The following is an 18,290-nucleotide window of genomic DNA, read 5'->3' as shown; positions in this document are numbered from 1 at the left end:
CCCCGCCTCTCCATCCGGTTGGACGGGTTTCGCGGCAGGCCCCAGGCGCTGGCCCGGGGCGGGCACCGGGGCGGGGCCCGAGCGGCCGCGCACCTGGCCAGGTGGGCTCCGCCCCTGCGCGGCCCCCGCGTGCCCGCCAGCCGTGCGCGGACTCCGGCCCGAGGAGGTGAGTGGAGGGCGCCGACCCGACCGCTGCGGCCCGGGCCTGGGGCTCCGGGCTTCCGGGACCCCGCGCCGCGGCGGGCGCGGCTCGGCTCGGCAGGAAGCGGCTCCGAGCCCGGCGGGCTTCCCGAGCCGCCCGGAAGCCCGGCCGCCCCGGCCTCGGTGCGTCGCGGCCGCCCTGTCCGCCCGGCCCGCCCCGCGCACTGGCTTCCCCGCCGCCCTCACGGCAGGAAGCGAGGAGCCGGACCCGCGGGACGCCGGCCCCACAGCCAGACTCGGAGCCGAGGGCGTCAGAGGGCGCGGGAAAGACTGGCGGGGCCGGGACTGGGCGCCGGGCGAGCTTCCGCCGCCCGCGTGCCCGGCCCTCCGCGCGCGCCCCCGACCCCCGCGCGCCCCGCCTCGGGCACACGAGCACACGCGCGCCCAGGCCCACAGGCGCCCCCAGCCACCCACGAGCATTCCCCACGGGTGTGTCCCCGCCACCGGCACGCCCCCGCCCCGCCACCAGCGCGTCCCGCCTCGAGCACACGCATCCAGGCCCGCAGGCGCGCCCTGAGGCCTCGGGCACTGGAGCACAGGCGCCCAGGCCCGCAGACGCGCCCCCGCCTCCAGCACACATGCAGACGCGCCCCCGCCTCGGGCACACGTGCACAGGTGTCCAGGCCCGCAGGCGCGCCCCCGCCTCCAGCACACATGCAGACGCGCCCCCGCCTCGGGCACACGCGTCCAGGCCCGCAGGCGCGCCCTGAGGCCTCGGGCACTGGAGCACAGGAGCCCAGGCCCTGCAGACGCGCCCCCGCCTCGGGCACACGCACCCAGGCCCGCAGGCGCGCCCTGACTGCTCACCTGGCCTAGCAGGCGAAGGTGCTTCGGAGCTGACGATGCTGGGGTCTCGCCCCTGCCCCAGGGACCCAGGGCCCTGGCCGCGGGGTGCAGGGGTTCGAGCCGGGGCGCTGCCCTGAGGACTCTCACGGGTGCACGGGACGGGAGGAACCAGAGGAGCCCGCAAGTCCCTCGGTCCTGCGGGGCGAGGGCCGGAGATGCTTGTCCAGTCTAGGGCGATGCAGCCACCGGTCCTCCACCCTCCACCCTCCACCCCAGCCTGGGGACGAGGGCCGGAGCGGTGTGCCTGGGGCAGCCCCTCCTGCGGATCTGCTGCAGACTTGCTGCCAGCAGACCCTCGGCTTCGTTGCCCGCCCCATTTCTGTTAGCATCCGTGGTTTGTACGGGGAAGTTCCGTTCCACATACCCGACCGTCCAGTGGACAACATGCCCCAGTGGGATTCACCCCGCCACTGCTCTCCCTCATCTCCCTCCCCCTTCCCAAGTCAACTGCTTATTAAGTTTTACACATGCACTTAACCAAAGCATTTGGGTCGTCTTTACTCTCACTCATCCTGTTTACCCTCCTTGACCCCTACCACCCTCAGACATGGCCTGTTTCAATTTCAGTCATTTTCTTTTTAGTGGAAGCCAACCAAAGTGGTTCACTGTCATTCCACGCTGCATATATAGTATTTTAATCAGACTGACTCCCCCTACCGTACTCTTACATGCTGTGTCCCCACCACCCTCTGTTACTGGCTGGCAGACCTCCTTTGCTCTGACAGGTTGAGATCAGACATGCATGGGGCTGGCTCACTTTGCTAGGAGCAGGAGAGGACTGAGCCACACCTGGGGGTGGCATCAAAGGTGGGCATGTCCAGGAGGCAGCCTCCCTGCGGACCTTCCTTGTGAATATAGGGTGCTTCTAGTTGGGGATGCCCCTCTGCCATCCACACCCTCACACACTGCATAGAGGCAAGTGCAAAGCCTGGAAGACTAGGGTGGGCCCCAGAGGAAAGGACTGCCTGACTCAGAGCTACAGGAAGAACCAGGCAGGCGGGGCAAGAACCACTAAATGCCCGCCCCACCAGGGGAAGGGGTGGGTGCCTGGGTGGGGTTTAGGTTTAGGAGAGGGTGTGACTGCAAGGCAGGAAACTACAAAAAAGTTCTAAAACGTATCAACAAAAGCAGGTTCCCACCAAGCTGTGGATGTATCCTGGGACACCGTGGTATTGTGGACACTTCCTGGGGTCCAGCTGAGAGGGACTTGCTCCCAAGTGCATGTCAGTGACCTCCAGGATCGACTTCTCCGGGGAGGAAAGAGCCAAGAGCCGGAACCAGGTGACTGCTTTCCCTGCTGCTCTGTGGCTTTGTGGCCTATTCTCAGAACTGGGCTGGCTTGGTTGAGGACTGGCCCACTGAGCATGCCACATGCACATACATGTGCGTGCCCAGGTACATGTGTATGTATGTGAAGGCAGCAGGAGATGCCTGAGCTCTCGGAGAATATAGCAGTGTGTACAACTTGAGCTCCAGGCAGTGGCAGTGAGAGGTACCCGTGGCAGGAAGGGTGTTGTGTGGAATCACGTGTGAGCACACAGGCCAAGATGAGCCCTGTTTAAGTGTGTGGGCCAGAGGGCTGTGTGCACAGAGTTCAGGGGGAGGGTAGCTACTTTGACTTCTGAAGCTCCCCAGATCTTGAGTCTGGGGAGGTCAAGAGCAGCTGTGACAGGTACACCGAGACCTGCAGGACTAAAACAGAGCATTGTTCATGCTGAGAGGGGTCTGGTGCTTGAGAGGGGGTGTCTTCTGCTGACCTCCAGTGGGCAATGCTGCCTGAATGACTTTGCTACAACTTCCCTCCACTCCAAAGCTTCTGGAAGAATCCCCTCGTGAGTGCCAACAGAAGCATGCTACACGTTGAGCTAGTTCCTGAGGCAACTGCTGTCCAGCTAAGCAAGCCTGGGTTTACTGGTTCCAGGCACATGGGCTGGCGGGGAGGCTTAGTGTTGCCAAGGCCTTCAGGCCTTAGTGGTAGTAGACACTTTTTTTTTTTTGCCGGTCCTGGGCTTGAGCTCAGGGCCTGAGCACTGTCCTTGGACTTTCTCAAGGCTAGAGCTCTACCACTTGAGTCTCAGCACCACTTCCAGCTTTTTTCTATGTATGTGGTTCCAAGGAATTGAACCCGGGTCTTTGTGCATGCTAGGCAGGCACTTTAACCACTAGGCCAAACTCCTGGCCCTAGTAGACACTTTTTTTGTCAGTCATGGGACTTGAACTCTAGGCCTGGGCGCTGTCCCTGAGCTCTTCAGCTCAAGGCTACCACCCTACCCCTTGAGCCACAGCACCACTTCCGGTTTTCTAGTGGTTAATTGGAGATAAGAATCTCTTGGTCTTTAGTGCCCAGGCTGCCTTTGAACCATGATCCTCAGGCCTTAGCCTCCTAAGTAGCTAGGATTACAGGCATGAGCCCCCTCACCTGGACACTTTTTTAATTTTTTTTCCTCTAAATTCTAGTACTGAGGCTTGAACTCAGGCCTGTCCTTTAGTTTTTTTTGCTCAAGGATGTTGCTCCACCACTTGATTCATAGCTCTGCCTCGAGCTTTCTGCTGGTTAGAGATAAGAGCTTCATGGATTTATCTGCTCTGGCTGATTTTGAACCACAATCCTTAGATCTTAGTCTCCTGAGTAGCTAAGATCACGGGCACCTGTCCAAGGAGGGGACATCTAAGCGTTCGTGGGCCTCAGGTCTCACCTCTGACCCATATATCCACTCAGTAAGAGGATGCCTGTTGGATAACAGCACATCTAGGGCACCAGGGAGAAGGAGGCCCCAGGGTCCCAGGCTACCTAGGAAGAGAATCTCAGCACTTCCTCCTTGCAGTGTCACTCAGGTGCTTTTAGTCAGGTGTGTGTAGCTACTGCTGGCAGCTAAGAATGGCCCAGGACCCTGCATAGGAGAGTCCTTTGTCAGGATCCTCAGGTAAGTGGTGCCTGAGAAGACCCTTGGTGTAGCTCCATTGCAGCCTGATTGGCATTTGCACCTCCTGGCTCAGTGACTGCAGGACTCTAGGTGACCTCAAAGTGACCATAGGTATGTTATGTCCTTATGCCCACATGCACATCTACTGCATTTAGAACTTCACAGCCGAGAGTAACTTTGGGCTAGTGTCTAGTAGCCAAGTATTCAATAATCTCCAGGACCCGGCACCCACTTGAATGCAGCAGCCCCCTGCAGAGAATAGCCAGGAATGAAGCTGTCCCTCACGAGAACAGATTGTACTTGGTATATATCCACTGCACACCTGGATCATCACAGTGGCCCCTAGCAAGAAAAAAAATCACCTTAGATTTTAGGTCCTCTTCTGTGTGTGATGGAACCCTCTCTGGCTGTACTGGTATCTGGCGCTCACTGAGGCCTCTGGGACCAGCCAGAGCAACAGGGGAGCTGTCTGGCACAGAGCCTGTTCTGCCTGTGGTAGAGAGTTACTGGTTAACTCATCCTGTTCCTGTTTAACTTGTCCCCTGGGGATGGTGGCAGCCTCTGACCTGTCCAGGTACCCTGTCCAACTGACCACAAGGACAGAGAAGGTTTTCTCCCAGCCCTTGGTGGACCAGTCTGATTCATTAAGGAGTTCCTGGAGCCAAAGGTGTTCAGCCTGTCCCGAAGAGGCCCTGGATAGAGCCATGGCAGGTAGGTGGGGCAGAGAGGAACAGGCTTGAGTCCCCATTCTGTACTCTTACCTCTGGCTCCATGCCCTACACTCTATTCTTGCCTGGATTCTCTACTTGGAAGCATGCTAGTTACAAAGGCCCCTGCTCACTCCTTCTCAACCTTTGGCCCAGGACCCAGAGTAGGCCGTGAGGCCTTGAGTCCCCTGGCCCAGGCCCAGGCCCAGGGAGTAGAGTCCAGGGATACACAGATGAGGTGGGTAGGTCCGGGCTGATGGCACACCACACTTCTAAGGTGCTGGAATCTGCTCTGTAAGCTGCTGGTCAGGGTTCATCACCCTGACCCAAAGTGGGAAAGGTCAGCCCTCAGGGAGGCAGGAAGGGCTTGCCTGTGGACAAGGAGGGGCCTGGACCCTCAGGCTCCCCATTCCACCCAGCCTTGGGGAAGGTGCTAGTACTTGGTGTATATTCTTTTTTTGTTGTTTTTGCCAGTCCTAGGGCTTGAACTCAGGGCCTGGGCACTGTCCCTGAGCCTGTGTGCTCAGGGCTAGTAGTCTGCCACTTGAGCTATGGCATTTCTGACTTTTCCTGAGTAGTTTATTGGAAATAAGAGTCTCACAGGCTTTTCTGCCCTGGCTGGTTTCTTTTCTTTTCTTTCATTTTTTTTCTTTTGTCAGTGGTGGGGCTTGAACTCTGGGCCTGGGCACTGTCCCTGAGCTCTTCAGCTCAAGGCTACCACCCTACCCCTTGAGCCACAACAGCACTTCCAGTTTTCTAGTGGTTAATTGAAGGTAAGAGTCTCGTAGACTTTAGGGCCTGGGCTGGCTTTGAGCCCTGATCCTCAGATCCTCAGATCCTCAGATCCTCTCAGCCCCCTGAGTGGCTAGGATAACAAGTGTGAGCCATTGTGCCAGTTCAGTGTATATTCTTTTAATCTGTTGGTGACTAGGCTTTCTGCAGCCCCCTCAACGGGGGCAAGCCAGTCATAGAGGTATGGTGTCTGCCCTCTGGGTGGCAAATGTGGGGGCTAAGACTCATGTCCTGTATAACATCCAGAGGAATGCAGTGTAGATTGGTTGGGTTAACTCACATATTACTTTGGCCATGGCCTCTCTGGACCATATCCTGGGTCACATTCAGGGCAGACAGAACATTTAACATGGCTACTGCTTGGGGAAGGGTGCTAAGTACAGGACCCTGTCCCCTTGGGACTTGGGGATGGATGTGGGGTGACCATGGTGTGACCAGGTGTGACTTGCTGGGTACATTATTTTTTCCTGGATCAGACTTTCTGTATGTGGCTGGGAGCCCAGCATCATGGCATAGCTGATCGGCTCTTCTTTCCGCAGGTCTCTGTGACAGGTCCCCTGACTTCCTCTCCCCATCTGAAGACCAAGCCCTGGAACATGCTCTGGGCAGTGAAGTTGCTCTGAACTGCACAGCTTGGGTTGTCTCTGGACCGCATTGTCCTCAGCCCTCAGCTCACTGGCTGAAAGACGGGCTTCCATTACCCAATGGAAGTCAATACAGCCTCCATGAGGTCTTCTGGTAAGAAAATGGGATGTCTGAGGCCAGAGGGGTCACCCAGACATGTCTCTGGTCAGCAGTCTCTCTGACCTACACTCTGGTCTATAACTACCTGGACATGGGCTGCATAGAATCTAACCAGATTGGATATGGAGAGTGTTCTTGTTGGATACAGACAGTGAGTGATAATAGGACCAGATCTCCAGGGCCTTCAAGACCCTTGCGGATGCTCACTTTAAAGATCTACCAGGGTTATGAGTACTGGCTAGGCCTGAGGTCAGAGACACCCCCCCCCGCCCCCTCCCCTGCCCGACAGCCAAGATCTGGAGTCAGGAGATTGTTGTGAAGCAGCCATTGACAGGTACTAGCCACTTAGCTCATGGCCCAAGAGTCACCCAGGAAGTCTGTATCTTCCACCTTCCAGACAGGTGGAGTTCAGGGCACCCAGTGATGGTGCTCAGAGCCTTGTGAGGGTCAAGCCTGTTTCCCCAGGGTCAAGGCCAACTCCTCAGAGGTGCTTGTGTCCAGTATCCTGGGTGTCAATTTGACCAGTGCTGAGGACTATGGGACCTTCGCCTGCTCTGTCCGGAATATCAGCTCCTTCTCCTTCACTCTTTGGAAAGCTGGTGAGGGGGGCAAATGGGGGTGAAGGGTAGGGGAACCAGGGTCCTGATGCTGAGGATCAGTAATTCAAGCTTGCCTGGTCTGCAGGCCCCGCAGGCCATGTGGCCGCAGTTTTGGCTTCCCTCCTAGTCCTGCTGGCTCTGCTGCTGCTGGCCTTGCTCTACCTTAAGTGCCGCCTCAACGTGCTGCTTTGGTACCAAGACTCGTACGGGGAGGTGGAGATGAACGGTACGCACGGGAGGCGGAGGGGAGAGGGGTGGGGGATCCTCCTCGGCTGTCCGTCCCGGAGGGGCCTCTGTCCCCAGCAAGACCCGGCCGCGGCCAGGGCGGGGCCAGGTGACAGGCCTCCGACCACTCTCCGCAGATGGAAAGCTCTACGACGCCTACGTTTCCTACAGCGACTGCCCGGAGGACCGCAAGTTCGTCAACTTCATTCTGAAGCCGCAGCTGGAGAGGCGGCGGGGCTACAAGCTCTTCCTGGACGACCGCGACCTCCTGCCCCGCGCCGGTAAGACCTAAGACCGGGCCACCGCCCGCAGTGCCCCGCCCTACAGGCCCGCCCAGCAGCCCCCTCCGCAGGCCCCGCCCTCGTTACCTGGGCTACAGCCCCGCCCCCCCACCAGCCCCGCCCACACGCGCCTCCTCCCGCCCCTCCGCACGGCCCCGCCCTCGTTACCTGGACTACAGCTCCACACCCACCAGCCCCGCCCACACGCGCCCCCCACCAGCCCCGTCCACACGCGCCTCCTCCCGCCCCTCCGCACGGCCACACCCTCGTTACCTGGACTACAGCCCCGCCCACACCCACCTCCCGCCCTCGTCACCTAGACTACAAGTCCTCCCCGTTAGCCCCGCCCACACCGCCGCGCCTGGCCTCCCGCCCCTCCGTGACTTCCGCCGCCTCCCCGCGGCCCGCCCCGGCTTCCTCCGTTTCCGGTGCCCGCCCCCAGCCACGGCTCCCCGTCCCGCCCTCAGAGCCCTCCGCTGACCTCCTGGTAAACCTGAGCCGCTGCCGACGCCTCATCGTCGTGCTTTCCGACGCCTTCCTGGGCCGAGCCTGGTGCAGCCACAGCTTCCGGTACCCGGGCGCGGGGGGCGCGGGACGGGCGCGGGACGGGCGCGGGCGCCCGCCGGGCCTCACCGCCGGCCCCGCAGGGAAGGCCTGTGCCGGCTGCTGGAGCTGACCCGCAGACCCATCTTCATCACCTTCGAGGGCCAGAGGCGCGACCCGCACCCGGCGCTGCGCCTGCTGCGCCAGCACCGCCACCTGGTGACCCTGCTGCTCTGGAGGCCCGGCTCCGTGGTGCGGGCTGGCCCGGGCGGGCGGGCGGCGGGCGGCTGTGGTCCGGAGCGGGCGCTCCCGCTGACCGGGCTCCCTCCCCGCCCGCAGACGCCTTCCTCTGACTTTTGGAAGGAGCTGCAGCTTGCGCTCCCGCGGACGGTGCCGTCCAGGCCGGCGGGAGGAGACCCGCAGACCCGGCTGCAGGACGACCAGGACCCCATGCTGATCGTGGCAGGCCGCCCTGGACAGGGCCGGGCTCTGGGGCAGGGCCTGGACCCGGACCCCGAGGGAGATCTGGGTAGGCCCATCCGCCGCGCTGCTGACCGGGGGCAGCACGGGGCGCCCCCCTTTCTCCTTCTCCCTCTTCCTCGTGCACTCTGTGCTCTGGTTTGATCTTCCTGTGGCTGAGGAGGAGCGGAAAGCAGTCCCCAAGGAGATGGATCTTGGTGGAGGGCAGGCCGCGGGCTGCCCAGCTTCAAACCTTGTGTCCTCCCTCCTCCAGGTGTCCGCGGACCCATTTTTGGGGAGCCACCAACTCCACTCCATGCAAGTGGGGTGTTGCTGGGAGAAGGCCGAAGCGGTGAGATGGACATCTCTGACCTCGGCTCCCGAAACTACAGTGCCCGCACCGACTTCTACTGCCTTGTGTCTGAGGAAGATGTGTAGCTCTCACCCTGGTCTGGAGTGCAGGGTCAGGTGGGGAGCTGCAGGGCAAGGCAGGGCAGGGTAGGAAGGCTTCCCTCAGAAAGGCCACAGCCCCTGTCTGTCACTCTGGGCCCCTCAGGGAAGGAGTGTGGCCCCAGGGTGCCACATAATAAAGTCTTTTGGGCTCTTACCTGGGCCTTTCCTTCTGGGCAGACTTTTCACTTCCACCTCAAGCTCTCCAAATCCCTAAGGCCTTTTCTGCACATGAATAACCGGTCTCCCCAACTGGCTTTCCACTCAAGTCTGCCCTCTCTGTCCTGCTCTGTCCTCAGTCCCAATATGTCTTCTGCAGATGCCCTCAGTCTCCCTGCCTTGGTTAGGAGGGTGGCCCCTTAGAGATCTAAGTTTTGATGATGCTTTTTGTTGTAAAATTATCAACAGTAGGGCCAGGAGTCTGGCCTAGTGGTAGAGTGCTTGCCTAGCATGCACGAAGACCGGAGTTCAATTCCTTGGTACCACATACATAGAAAAAAATCTAGAAGTGGTGCTGTGGCTCAAGTGGTAGCTCTATCCTTGAGAAAGCCCAAAGACGGTGCCCAGGCTCTGAGTTCAAGGCCCAGGACTGGCAAAAAAAAAAAAATTATATATATATATACAGTAGCTTCAGTTAAATGAGTGGGGATGTCCCTGAGCTTCTGGGACCCCAAACTTAGGCAGCTAGTATAAGCTCCTAGCCAGGGTACCTCCAAGCTTTGGCCATGAATCCCTAATGCCAGCCCAGACGAGCAGAAGGTACTGTACAGTCCTCTGCTCACAGGACCTCCAGCTCTGCTACATCTGCCTCTCAGGCTGCGCCGAGGCTGTCTCTGCTGCCTTCCCTGTCTCTGTAAGCCCTGTAGGACACTCCTGGTCCTGGGAGGCCTGCATATCAACCCAAGGGGTTACTATGGCCATGGTGGGCATGCCTGGGGGCTCTGTTGGTCCCGGGCCCAGCAGCCAGCCATGGAAGTACTCAGGCTGCAACTGTGTCCATAGCCACCTTTATTCTCAGTGCTCTGAGGCTGACGATCCCCTCGCCTCTGCGTTATGCCTGGGTCACCACCCCACTCACCAGAGTAGCCCAAGCCTCCCCACCCATCCCTTGCAGAAACCAACCCCCAAGTTGCAAGTCCCCCTCCCCTCCCAGTGGCTCCAGCCCCTAGCAGGTGTACGTGGAGCTCAGCGGGGAGACCCCATGGCCACAGCTCCTCTTCCGGGTGGGCTGTGGGTAGTTGGGGTCCAGTCTGCCCCTCAGAAACTGGAACACTCCATCTCGTCCTCCGCAAGTCTTCCTCTATGGGCCCAAGAAGTCCTCCTTCCGATAGCCCTTCTGCCATGGGGAGGGGCTGGGTTAGGGCACCGTCCGGCTGTGTGGTCCTGCTGTCCTCGAGACTCCACCCTTCCCCTGGTGTGGTGGTCGTGGCTCTGACCCTTTGCCAGTGGGTCCCAGACCACTCCATCTAGGCTTCTGGTTCCGCCCTAGACATCCTGTACCCTTCACATGTCCCGTGCCCTGCTCCCCCCACCCCCCAGTACCCCCGAGGCTTGAGCTCCGCAAAACATACCGCCCGGAAGTCTCGATGGAGCTTGCTGTACTGCCACAGGTTGGCCAAGAGGCTGGACGCCGCCCGGGAGGACTTTTCACTATCGGGGCTGGGGGAAGTCAGGGGGCTCGGGGTCAGGACTACGGGCCTGGGCAGAGTGGACCCAGCCAGGCTGCTGTGGGTTGGTCGTCCTTACCTGTCTCGCTTCTTCTTGATGAAGATGAGCTTTCGGAGACCATCAAAGTAGAGCAGGTCCCGGGCAGCGACGGGGCTGGCCACTACCAGGTTGTTGAGCACGGCAATAATGTTGACCAGCACCTCGGCCGGAGGACACTTCTCGCCCACGCTGCCAGGGAGCTTCTCAATCAGGTGGCTCACCACCTTGGTCGCTGCCGGGAGAGCTGCCTCAGCACCCTGGGCGCCTGCCTCCCCGCCGCCCCCTCCCAGCCAACTGAGCAGAAGCAGCCTGCCGGCTGGGCTGGGCATAGCCTGACTCACACATCTCGTCCTTGTTCCTGGCGTTTCGAGACAGGTTTCTGATGAGGCCTGTGAGGGAGCGCAGCTGGTGGTGGTCAGCCGTGCGCACCCGGTCTAAAAGGGGGTTCAAGATGCGCTCCTGCTCCAGGGCCAGGCGGCTCAGCACACCTGCCCACTGGAGAGAGGAGACCAGAGGGAGGTGAGGCACCGGGCCGCCCTGCCTGGGGCGAAGCACAGCTGCTCCTCAGTCTCTGGCAGCTGCTTAGCTCCGCTCTGCCCTCCCCCAGACAGACCTGACCAGGGAAATGCTCAGGTTTCCAGAAACAGAACGAACACAGGGTTCTGTGCCTTGGACAAAGCTTGGGCCTCATTTTGTGTCCCACTCGCAGACGTCCCTCCCCTTCACTCCTGGGCAGTGGCTCCTGCCTGGGTCCTGGTGGTCAGCACAGCACCAGGAGTGGGGCCCATGGGCTCACTGACCCTGCGGTCGCCTGCGGTGATGTTCTGCAGGGCCCCCGCAGCTGCTTCGGTCGTGTGCCGGTTCAGCTCACAGCGCTGCAGCAACCTGTTGTACAGCCCCACAATCTGGGGGCTCCACAGCCACTCCAGGCCCTTGGGGTCTTTGGACACTTCAGCAAAGGTGAGGGCGTCGGTTGTGAGCGGCAGCTGAATGAGAGGATATGGGGGTCAGCAGGGCCAGGGATAAAGTTGAGGCTAGGGGGAGTGGGAGGTCCAGACTGGGACTCTGCTCTGGCCCACCCAGGCCCGTGCCCACCTCACGCATTCGCCGGCTCTGTGGCGTGAAGCACCCCACCACCTCGCCAGCCGGTGCCCCAGTCAGGTCCCTGCGACCCCGGCCCTCGAGCCTCTGCAGGGCTGATGGCGGCATCTCGTCGTACAGGCGGTAGGACAGGTTCCTCAACACGCACACGGCATTCTCCACACTCTGTGGAGGGTGGAGGGCGGTCAGAGGAGGCCAAAGCCTGGGGACTCCCTTGGCACCAGCGGCTCCTCACCTTGTCCTCGCATTTGCCCACATCCAGGGCATGGTTGATGTAGGTGACCAGAGCATCCACGAGCCCGTGGCACTCGCGCATCTTCTGGCGAGTGGCCTGGGAAGCTGAGCTAAGGTTCCTGGGGGAAGACACAGAATATGTCACTCTTGGGAATCCCTGCAGAGGGCCTAGGAGCACAGCCTAGTGCTGGAGGTTTGCCTAGAATGCACCAAGTCCTGGATTTGATTCCTTGGTACCACATACCCAGAAAAAGCCAGAAGTGGTGCTGTGGCTTAAGTGGTAGAGCTGTAGCCTTAAGCTGAAGAGCTCAGGGACAGCACCCAGGCCCAGAGTTCAAGACCCACAACCAAAATAAATGGATAAATAAAAAGGGTCTTAGAGGGCCAGGAGTGTGCCCTAGTGGTAGAGTGCTTGACTAGCATCATGAAGAGCTGGGTTCGATTCCTCGGTACCACATATGTAGGAAAAAAAAAAAAGCCAGGAGTGGTGCTGTGGCTCAAGTGGTAGAGCGGTAGTCTTGAGAAAACCCAAGGACAGTGCTCAGGCCCTGAGTCCAAACCCAAGGACTGACAAAAAAAAAAGTTCCTGCAAACCTCCAACACCCATCCCAGGCTCCAGCCATGACACCTCCAGGCACCCTAGCAGAGCTGTCCCTAGGACTCCAGACCAAAGCGTCTGCCCTAGGGTGAGATTCATGGCCACCAATCTTTTCCATCTGGAGTTGGGCCTGGCTTCTTGTGCCTTCTGTTCCTAGCCCCTGCTGGACGTTGCAGGGCCTGTCCCTTTATACTCTTTGAAGTTTGGGAAGAAAATTAGTATCAGATCAAGAATCTTGATTTAATGAAATCTGAGCCTGCAGCTCAGGGTCTGATGGCACCTGTATCTGGTGGCCAGACTTGGCTTGTCCCACTGCCACATCAGCCCAGAAGCCCTGCTCCAGTGCCGGCTCCTCCCAGCTCCACTAGCCAGTCTCATCCTCAGACACAACTGCCCCCTCCCAGCAGTTCCCTGCACCCTGCCCAGGCACCTGGCTCTCTCCCCTTGCCTCTGTGGCCCTGACCCCACCCAGCACACCTGAGGAAACCAGTAGCATTGTAGAAGATCTCAGCCTCAGAGGCATTCTGTTGGATGAGGGGGGGCCCTCCCGCCCCCGACAGAGGGCTCAGCACCAGGTCTGTGAGCTGCTCCAGTGTGTCTCGGGCCAGTCGGTCCTTCAGGTGGTCGCTGGATGACAAGTTCCACAGGATCCCTGGGCAGGCAGGCCGAGGCGGTGACCAAGAGCCCGCCGGCTCCCTGCTGAGAGCGCCTCCCTACCCAAGAGCCCCACTGGGGAGACACTCAGTGCTCATGCCAGTGTTGTGGGGCTAGGACCAAGTGAGAGAAAGCAAGGATTGGAAACAGGAGGTGGAAAGAGAGCCCTGGCTGCATTTGTGAGGCCCTGAATTCTGTCCCCAGGACTGAAGATAAATATGTAAATAAGGAACAGAACTACAAGAACAGATGTGGGGAGCAAGGAAGGAGACGGAACGGGATAAGTGGCTCTGTCACAGATCAGGGAAAACAGCACAGAGAAAGAATGGAAAGTCATGGAGATGAGGAGATGGAGGAGAGGGACAGGCTCTGGAGGGCAGACGGGCTGAGGGCACCTGTGACATTCTTGCGCAGTTCATCATCTTGCTCCCGAAGCGTCCGCAGTAGCTCAAAGATGCCGTTCTCTTCCACCAGGGCCACCTTGTTCTCCGAGTTGTCGTAGATGAGGTTGCGCATGGCCCCTGTGGCGTGGCGCTGCACCTCCTGGTTGGCGTGGTTGAAGAGCTTCACCAGCCTCGGCACAGCCTGAAGGCTGCGGGCCTGTGTCACATGTACGAGCATTCATGTTGTGATGTCCATGACATCATGTCCACGTGTATGGGTATGCGTGGATGGACGTAAGCATACGCACATGTGTGTGGGAATGCGGGTATGTGTGCAGGCGGTGGCGGTGTGAGCAGAAGATGTGAACATTTGCAATCATATGTAAGAGGTGCAGTTACACATGTGTGCTGCTGTGTGCTGCCGGTGTGTCTGCATGGAGATGGCAGGCGTATGCAGGTAATTATAATCAGTACACCTCTGGCTCTTCTCTGCTGAGGAGGCTCAGGACAGGTCGGACCTGTCCAGTCAGCCTGGAGATCAGCAAGGAGAGTAAGAGACTGGAGGTCAGGATGACGTGGGGAGGCACAGAGGGCGGTGGTCGGGGATCACGAGGGGGGGGGCGTAGTGGGGTGGCCAGGGACCAGAAGTCAGGACGATGTGGGGAGGCACAGAGGGAGGTGGTCGGGGATCACGGGGGGGCAGGGTAGTGGGGTGGCCAGGGAAAGAGGTCAGGACGACGTGGGGAGGCACAGAGGGCGGTGGTCGGGATCACGGGGGGGGGGGGGGGCAGTGGGGTGGCCAGGGACCAGAGGTCGGGACGACGTCGGGAGGCACAGAGGGAGGTGGTCGGGGATCACGGGGGGGGGGGGGCAGTGGGGAGGCCAGGGACCAGAGGTCAGGACGACGTGGGGAGGCACAGAGGGAGGTGGTCGGGATCACGGGGTGGGGGGCAGTGGGGTGGCCAGGGACCAGAGGTCGGGACGACGTCGGGAGGCACAGAGGGAGGTGGTCGGGGATCACGGGGGGGGGGGCAGTGGGGAGGCCAGGGACCAGAGGTCAGGACGATATTGTCGGGGCTCACTGGCGGTGGGGGCCCGGCAGTGGTGTTCACCTGCTTCTTGGCTGCTGTGTCACTGTAGCACCTGTGCTGGAGGTAGGCTGCTCCCAGCACCTGAAGGTTTGGGTCTGAGGCCATGAGGTACTTGACTGCTGAGGGCAGATCAATGTCGTCAAAGCTGTGGAAACAGGGGTTGTGACTCAGGGTGCCATTGTGTGAGGACCAGGTCCCGGGCGTGCTGCGCTGGCCCAGCACTCACCCGCTGCTGAGCCTCTGCAGGGTGCGGTGGCCGGCATAGCCGTCCAGCCCACGCACATCGGGCAGGGGCCCCGAGTCTGCCAGGCTGAGGCTGAGGCTGCGCACAGAGGGGGCTCGGGCCACGGGCTCCAGGCCAGGCCCTGGCACTGCCCCAGCCCCTCCACGGCTGCGGTGGCTGCTCTGGAATCGCTGTAGGGTTCGCATGGCAGGGGCCCGGATGGTCCGGCTGGGGGGCCCCTCGGGGCCCTCCGGCCAGTCCACAGCCCCTGCCCTGCTGGAAGTGGAGCTGGCCTGGCGCTCGTAGGCAAAGGCCCTGTAGGTGGAGGTGGCTGCCGGCTCCAGCTGCTCAGACACCACACTGTAGCGGTCATCCAGGGCGCTCGGCCCCAGCCTCAGGGAGCGCAGGGACAGCGTGTCGTAGTCAGCTCGACTGCCTGCCCCACCACGTTCGTGGAAAGACACAGGCCGCATGGGCATGGGAGGGGCAGGCTGGGTACCCCCATATCCCACAGCGGCAAAGGCGCTGCCCCCGTTGTGGGCAGAGCTTAGCCTCCGATTGCAGCTCAGGTCTACAGCAGAGCGGGAGGACCAGGAGGCTGGGCTGTAGGCTGGCTTGGAGATGGGCCTGAAGGTCTGTGGGCAAGGAGGGCATGGTGAGGGAGTGCCAGGGAACTCAGCCCGCCACTTCCTCCCTAGCGCTCACTGAAGATTCTCCCCTCAGTGTAAACTGGAATGCCCAGCTTACCCTGACTGGTCACTCACCGTGGGCTTGTCACCACTCAGACCCTGGGAGCGGGAGCTGAAGCCAGCCTGCAGGGTGTGATACTGACTCCTGGACGTGCCTGCAGACAGAGACAGTGGTAGGCCAACCTGCCCAGCCAGCCTCTATCTTCCCTTCTGCCTTCGAGGGGTCTCAGCCCCAGGGCAGGGAGGCCAAGTGGGCCTTGGGGCTGGCATCCAGCCTGCCACTGCTTCACAGCTGCTTCTTTCCTCTGCCCTGGTGGTCTCTTCCCCTACTGTGCCTCCTCTGCCTGAGAGAGGACAGAGCATTCACCCCCACTGACCTCTAGGTTGCCTGGGGACACTCCAGGGTCTCCACCAGTTACCCAGGCTCTGCCAGTACACAGTACACAGCCCCCTTCAGGAAGCCAGCCCAGACCGCTCCAGCCCACACTCACTTCCTTGGAGTTCCTCCTGTGCCCAGACCCTATCCCCCTATCCGTGCCATTGGCTACGGGAGAGTGATGTTACGCTGGCAAGGATGTAGCCTTCCTGGACCCGTCTGCCCTGATGGACAGCGGCCTCTCCCACCTGGCAGAGCCTGAGGCAGGGACCACACCCAAGCCATCCAGCCATACATCAGTGAGGGCAGGGCGTCAACCAGGCTTCATGGTGAGTGGACAGAAAGGTGAGACGGTGGGGGAAGGAGGGCTGGTTAGACCCTTATCAGCATAGGTGGACAGATGGTGGGTAGTGGGTAGAAGGCTGGAGAGGGTGGGTGAGGGATGGTCACATGGTAACTGGGTGACCATGTTGTGGGTTCAGAGTGGATGGACAGGGGGTGCGTGAGACTGGCAGAGCACAGAAGAACCCAGAAAGCAAGCTTCCCTCCCCGTGGGAAGGACCTGCTTGTGGGAGGGGCTCCTTGACCAGAGCAGCTGGCTCAGGGGTCAGGAAAGTGTGGCAAGCAGACCTTGGCTTCTCCCAATCTCCAGGTGTGCCCTCCAAGAAGCTCCCCAGATCTACCCAGGTTAATGAGGCCTTGGCAGGGGCTGTTAACTCTTGATGCTAGCTAGTGAGGACACCCCAAGGGCACACCCCAGCCTGGGGGCCTTAGGCCCACCCCCAAATTACTATTCTCCTCCTCCTAATTGGCAGGGTAGCCAGGCGGTAATTAGCCTTCTCTGTACCCTCCCCCACCCCATGACCCCTGGGTACCAGCTTTGCTTCAGCAAGGGTAGGGCCCAAACAATGGGCAAGCAGTCCCTCTTGACCTTCTTTTCCCTGCTAGTGACTGGAGGTCAGTTCTGTGAGCCTTCTAAAGCAATGTGGACCACTGTGACTTCTGACTAGAGAATCTGGGGTTCTGACTGGAGGTTTGTCTTACTGTCTAACCTTAATTCTTGTTGCTGTAGATTCACAAGGGAGGAAATGTCCTAAGCTCAGCAAGTTTGACTGACTCCCTAAACACACACAACACATGCACTCACACAGATTCACACACCATACACACCCACACCACCCACCACACACTCATCCTCACCATACCCACACTCTTAATTCACACACACACACCACACATACACACCCTGCACACGTATATACACACTCATGCCCCAGGGGCCCTGGTTCGCCCCCTCCCCCACCAGCTGTCCTCACAGAGGATATCTGGGTCAGCCCTGGCAGGCCAGGCTCTGCAACTCCTCAGGGAGCCCCTGGTCCAGACAGGCCCTGGCTCTCTCCAGGATTTCCTGGCACCCTTCCCCCAGCTCCTGTTCCATGCCCTCCTGAAGGGTGGGGAGGACTCAGGAGTCTCCCACACTGCCTGTGTTCCACGGCATGAGTTCCGGGTTTGCAGACAGATGGGTCTGGCTGCTCACCAGGTGCCAGTCTTCCCCTATCTTTCCCACGGTGAAGTGGGGGGATGGAGGTCAAGAAGCTGGGTGCTCCACTCCTGGGCCCACCAGAGAAGAAGCCCCCGCCTGCCGGGCCTTGCTGGGAGGTGGCTAGGGCCTCTCAGGCAGGTCCCCACGCTCTTGTTAGGGCCTCTCAGGCAGGTCCCCACGCTCTTGTTAGGGCGGGGTGGTGACTCAGAGAAGGCCTCAGTGAGTCAAGGGCTAAACCCTGGAGCCCTGGTGGCCTCTGCCCCTGACACGACCACACCCCCATCAGCCATCTCTGTCCACTGCTTCTGTCTACCACCACGGTTCCCACTGCCGGCTCCAGCGCCTGTCAGCCACCTTTGCCAGCGTTGGCCTACCTCTGGCCACCTCGGCGGCACCCCCTGCGTCAGCCGCTCCATTGTGGTTGTGCTTCGGCTGCTGGCCCAGCTGCAGGAGGCGAGCTCGGACCTGCTCTTGGACTCGGGCTGCCCTCAGCCGATCTGCTTCAGGTCCTTCTGTGCCCCGGCGGTCCAGCTGCAGGTCTGAGGGTAGGGCCAGGGAGCAAACACCGGCCTCAGGCTGCAGGGCAGACAGCAGGAAGTTACCATCCTGCATGGTGGCAGGAACACTTGGCCTGCTTGGCCTCTTCCTGGTCTTGTCCCTTGAGGCCCTGTCCCAGAAGTCCCCTCCCTCCTGGCGCATAGACCTGTCCTGGAGACAGATGCCTGCCCGCCCAGCCCAGCGCTCCGCTGGGGGCGGGACACCTGGGCCAGGTGGGAGGGGACGGGCCTCTGCCTGCTTAAGGTGGAATCTGGGCGGAAGAACAGGCCCTGCGTGGCTTCGAGTCCTGCCTGGCCTGGCCTCTGACTATTCTCCCACGCCAGGACTGGACCCCACGGGTCCGGGCCCTATTAGTGCTGAGA

The 18,290-nt window shown here is 60.4% G+C and overlaps 2 protein-coding genes across 6 annotated transcripts; one reads left to right on the top strand and one right to left on the bottom strand.

The window, feature by feature from the left end:
- Positions 1-69: 69 nt before the first annotated feature.
- Positions 70-8,928, top strand: Sigirr (single Ig and TIR domain containing). 5 transcript variants are annotated; one of them, XM_090347069.1, is made up of 11 exons: positions 70-166; positions 2,179-2,328; positions 4,530-4,682; positions 6,010-6,208; positions 6,680-6,813; positions 6,899-7,039; positions 7,176-7,319; positions 7,787-7,889; positions 7,967-8,114; positions 8,202-8,391; positions 8,596-8,928. In XM_090347069.1, exons 3-11 carry the CDS (start codon positions 4,676-4,678, stop codon positions 8,757-8,759), a joined length of 1,230 nt encoding a protein of 409 aa, XP_090203195.1. In that variant the 5' UTR covers positions 70-166; positions 2,179-2,328; positions 4,530-4,675; the 3' UTR covers positions 8,760-8,928. The 5 variants fall into 5 exon arrangements, 4 of the variants coding, with proteins under 4 accessions (XP_090203195.1, XP_090203196.1, XP_090203194.1 ...); XM_090347070.1 differs by having other exon boundaries at positions 2,176-2,328; XM_090347068.1 differs by lacking the exons at positions 70-166; positions 2,179-2,328 and having other exon boundaries at positions 3,092-4,682; positions 7,967-8,111.
- Positions 8,929-9,898: 970 nt separating this feature from the next.
- Positions 9,899-18,014, bottom strand: Pkp3 (plakophilin 3). Its single transcript, XM_090348633.1, has 13 exons — positions 17,745-18,014; positions 15,527-15,606; positions 14,766-15,397; positions 14,561-14,684; positions 13,461-13,665; positions 12,889-13,063; positions 11,815-11,932; positions 11,574-11,744; positions 11,279-11,464; positions 10,820-10,973; positions 10,518-10,710; positions 10,343-10,430; positions 9,899-10,107 (listed from the first exon to the last, which is right to left on the bottom strand). The coding sequence occupies exons 1-13, from the start codon at positions 17,980-17,982 to the stop codon at positions 10,072-10,074; spliced, it is 2,400 nt and encodes a 799-aa protein (XP_090204759.1). The 5' UTR covers positions 17,983-18,014; the 3' UTR covers positions 9,899-10,071.
- Between the last annotated feature and the right edge of the window lie 276 nt (positions 18,015-18,290).

This window comes from Megascapheus bottae, chromosome 16, assembly GCF_031878675.1.
Source record: "Megascapheus bottae isolate mThoBot1 chromosome 16, mThoBot2.hap1, whole genome shotgun sequence".
NCBI classification, from domain to species: Eukaryota; Metazoa; Chordata; class Mammalia; order Rodentia; family Geomyidae; genus Megascapheus; species Megascapheus bottae.
The sequence above is the reverse complement of the archived record's forward strand: the minus strand, read 5'-3'. Positions and strand labels throughout refer to the sequence as shown.

What these genes read in the sequence shown, in the direction of transcription:
- Sigirr (XM_090347067.1), top strand. Translation starts at nt 4,520, where the DNA reads ATGGTGGCAGCCTCTGACCTGTCCAGGTACCCTGTCCAACTGACCACA. An exon ending in CTTCACTCTTTGGAAAGCTG is followed by an intron (nt 6,814 to 6,898) that starts GTGAGGGGGGCA and finishes CCTGGTCTGCAG; the next exon opens with GCCCCGCAGGCCATGTGGCC. An exon ending in CGACCTCCTGCCCCGCGCCG is followed by an intron (nt 7,320 to 7,786) that starts GTAAGACCTAAG and finishes TCCCGCCCTCAG; the next exon opens with AGCCCTCCGCTGACCTCCTG.
- Pkp3 (XM_090348633.1), bottom strand. Translation starts at nt 17,982, where the DNA reads ATGCAGGATGGTAACTTCCTGCTGTCTGCCCTGCAGCCTGAGGCCGGT. An exon ending in AATGCTACTGGTTTCCTCAG is followed by an intron (nt 11,933 to 12,888) that starts GTGTGCTGGGTG and finishes GTCTTCCCCCAG; the next exon opens with GAACCTTAGCTCAGCTTCCC. An exon ending in TGGGCAAATGCGAGGACAAG is followed by an intron (nt 11,745 to 11,814) that starts GTGAGGAGCCGC and finishes CACCCTCCACAG; the next exon opens with AGTGTGGAGAATGCCGTGTG.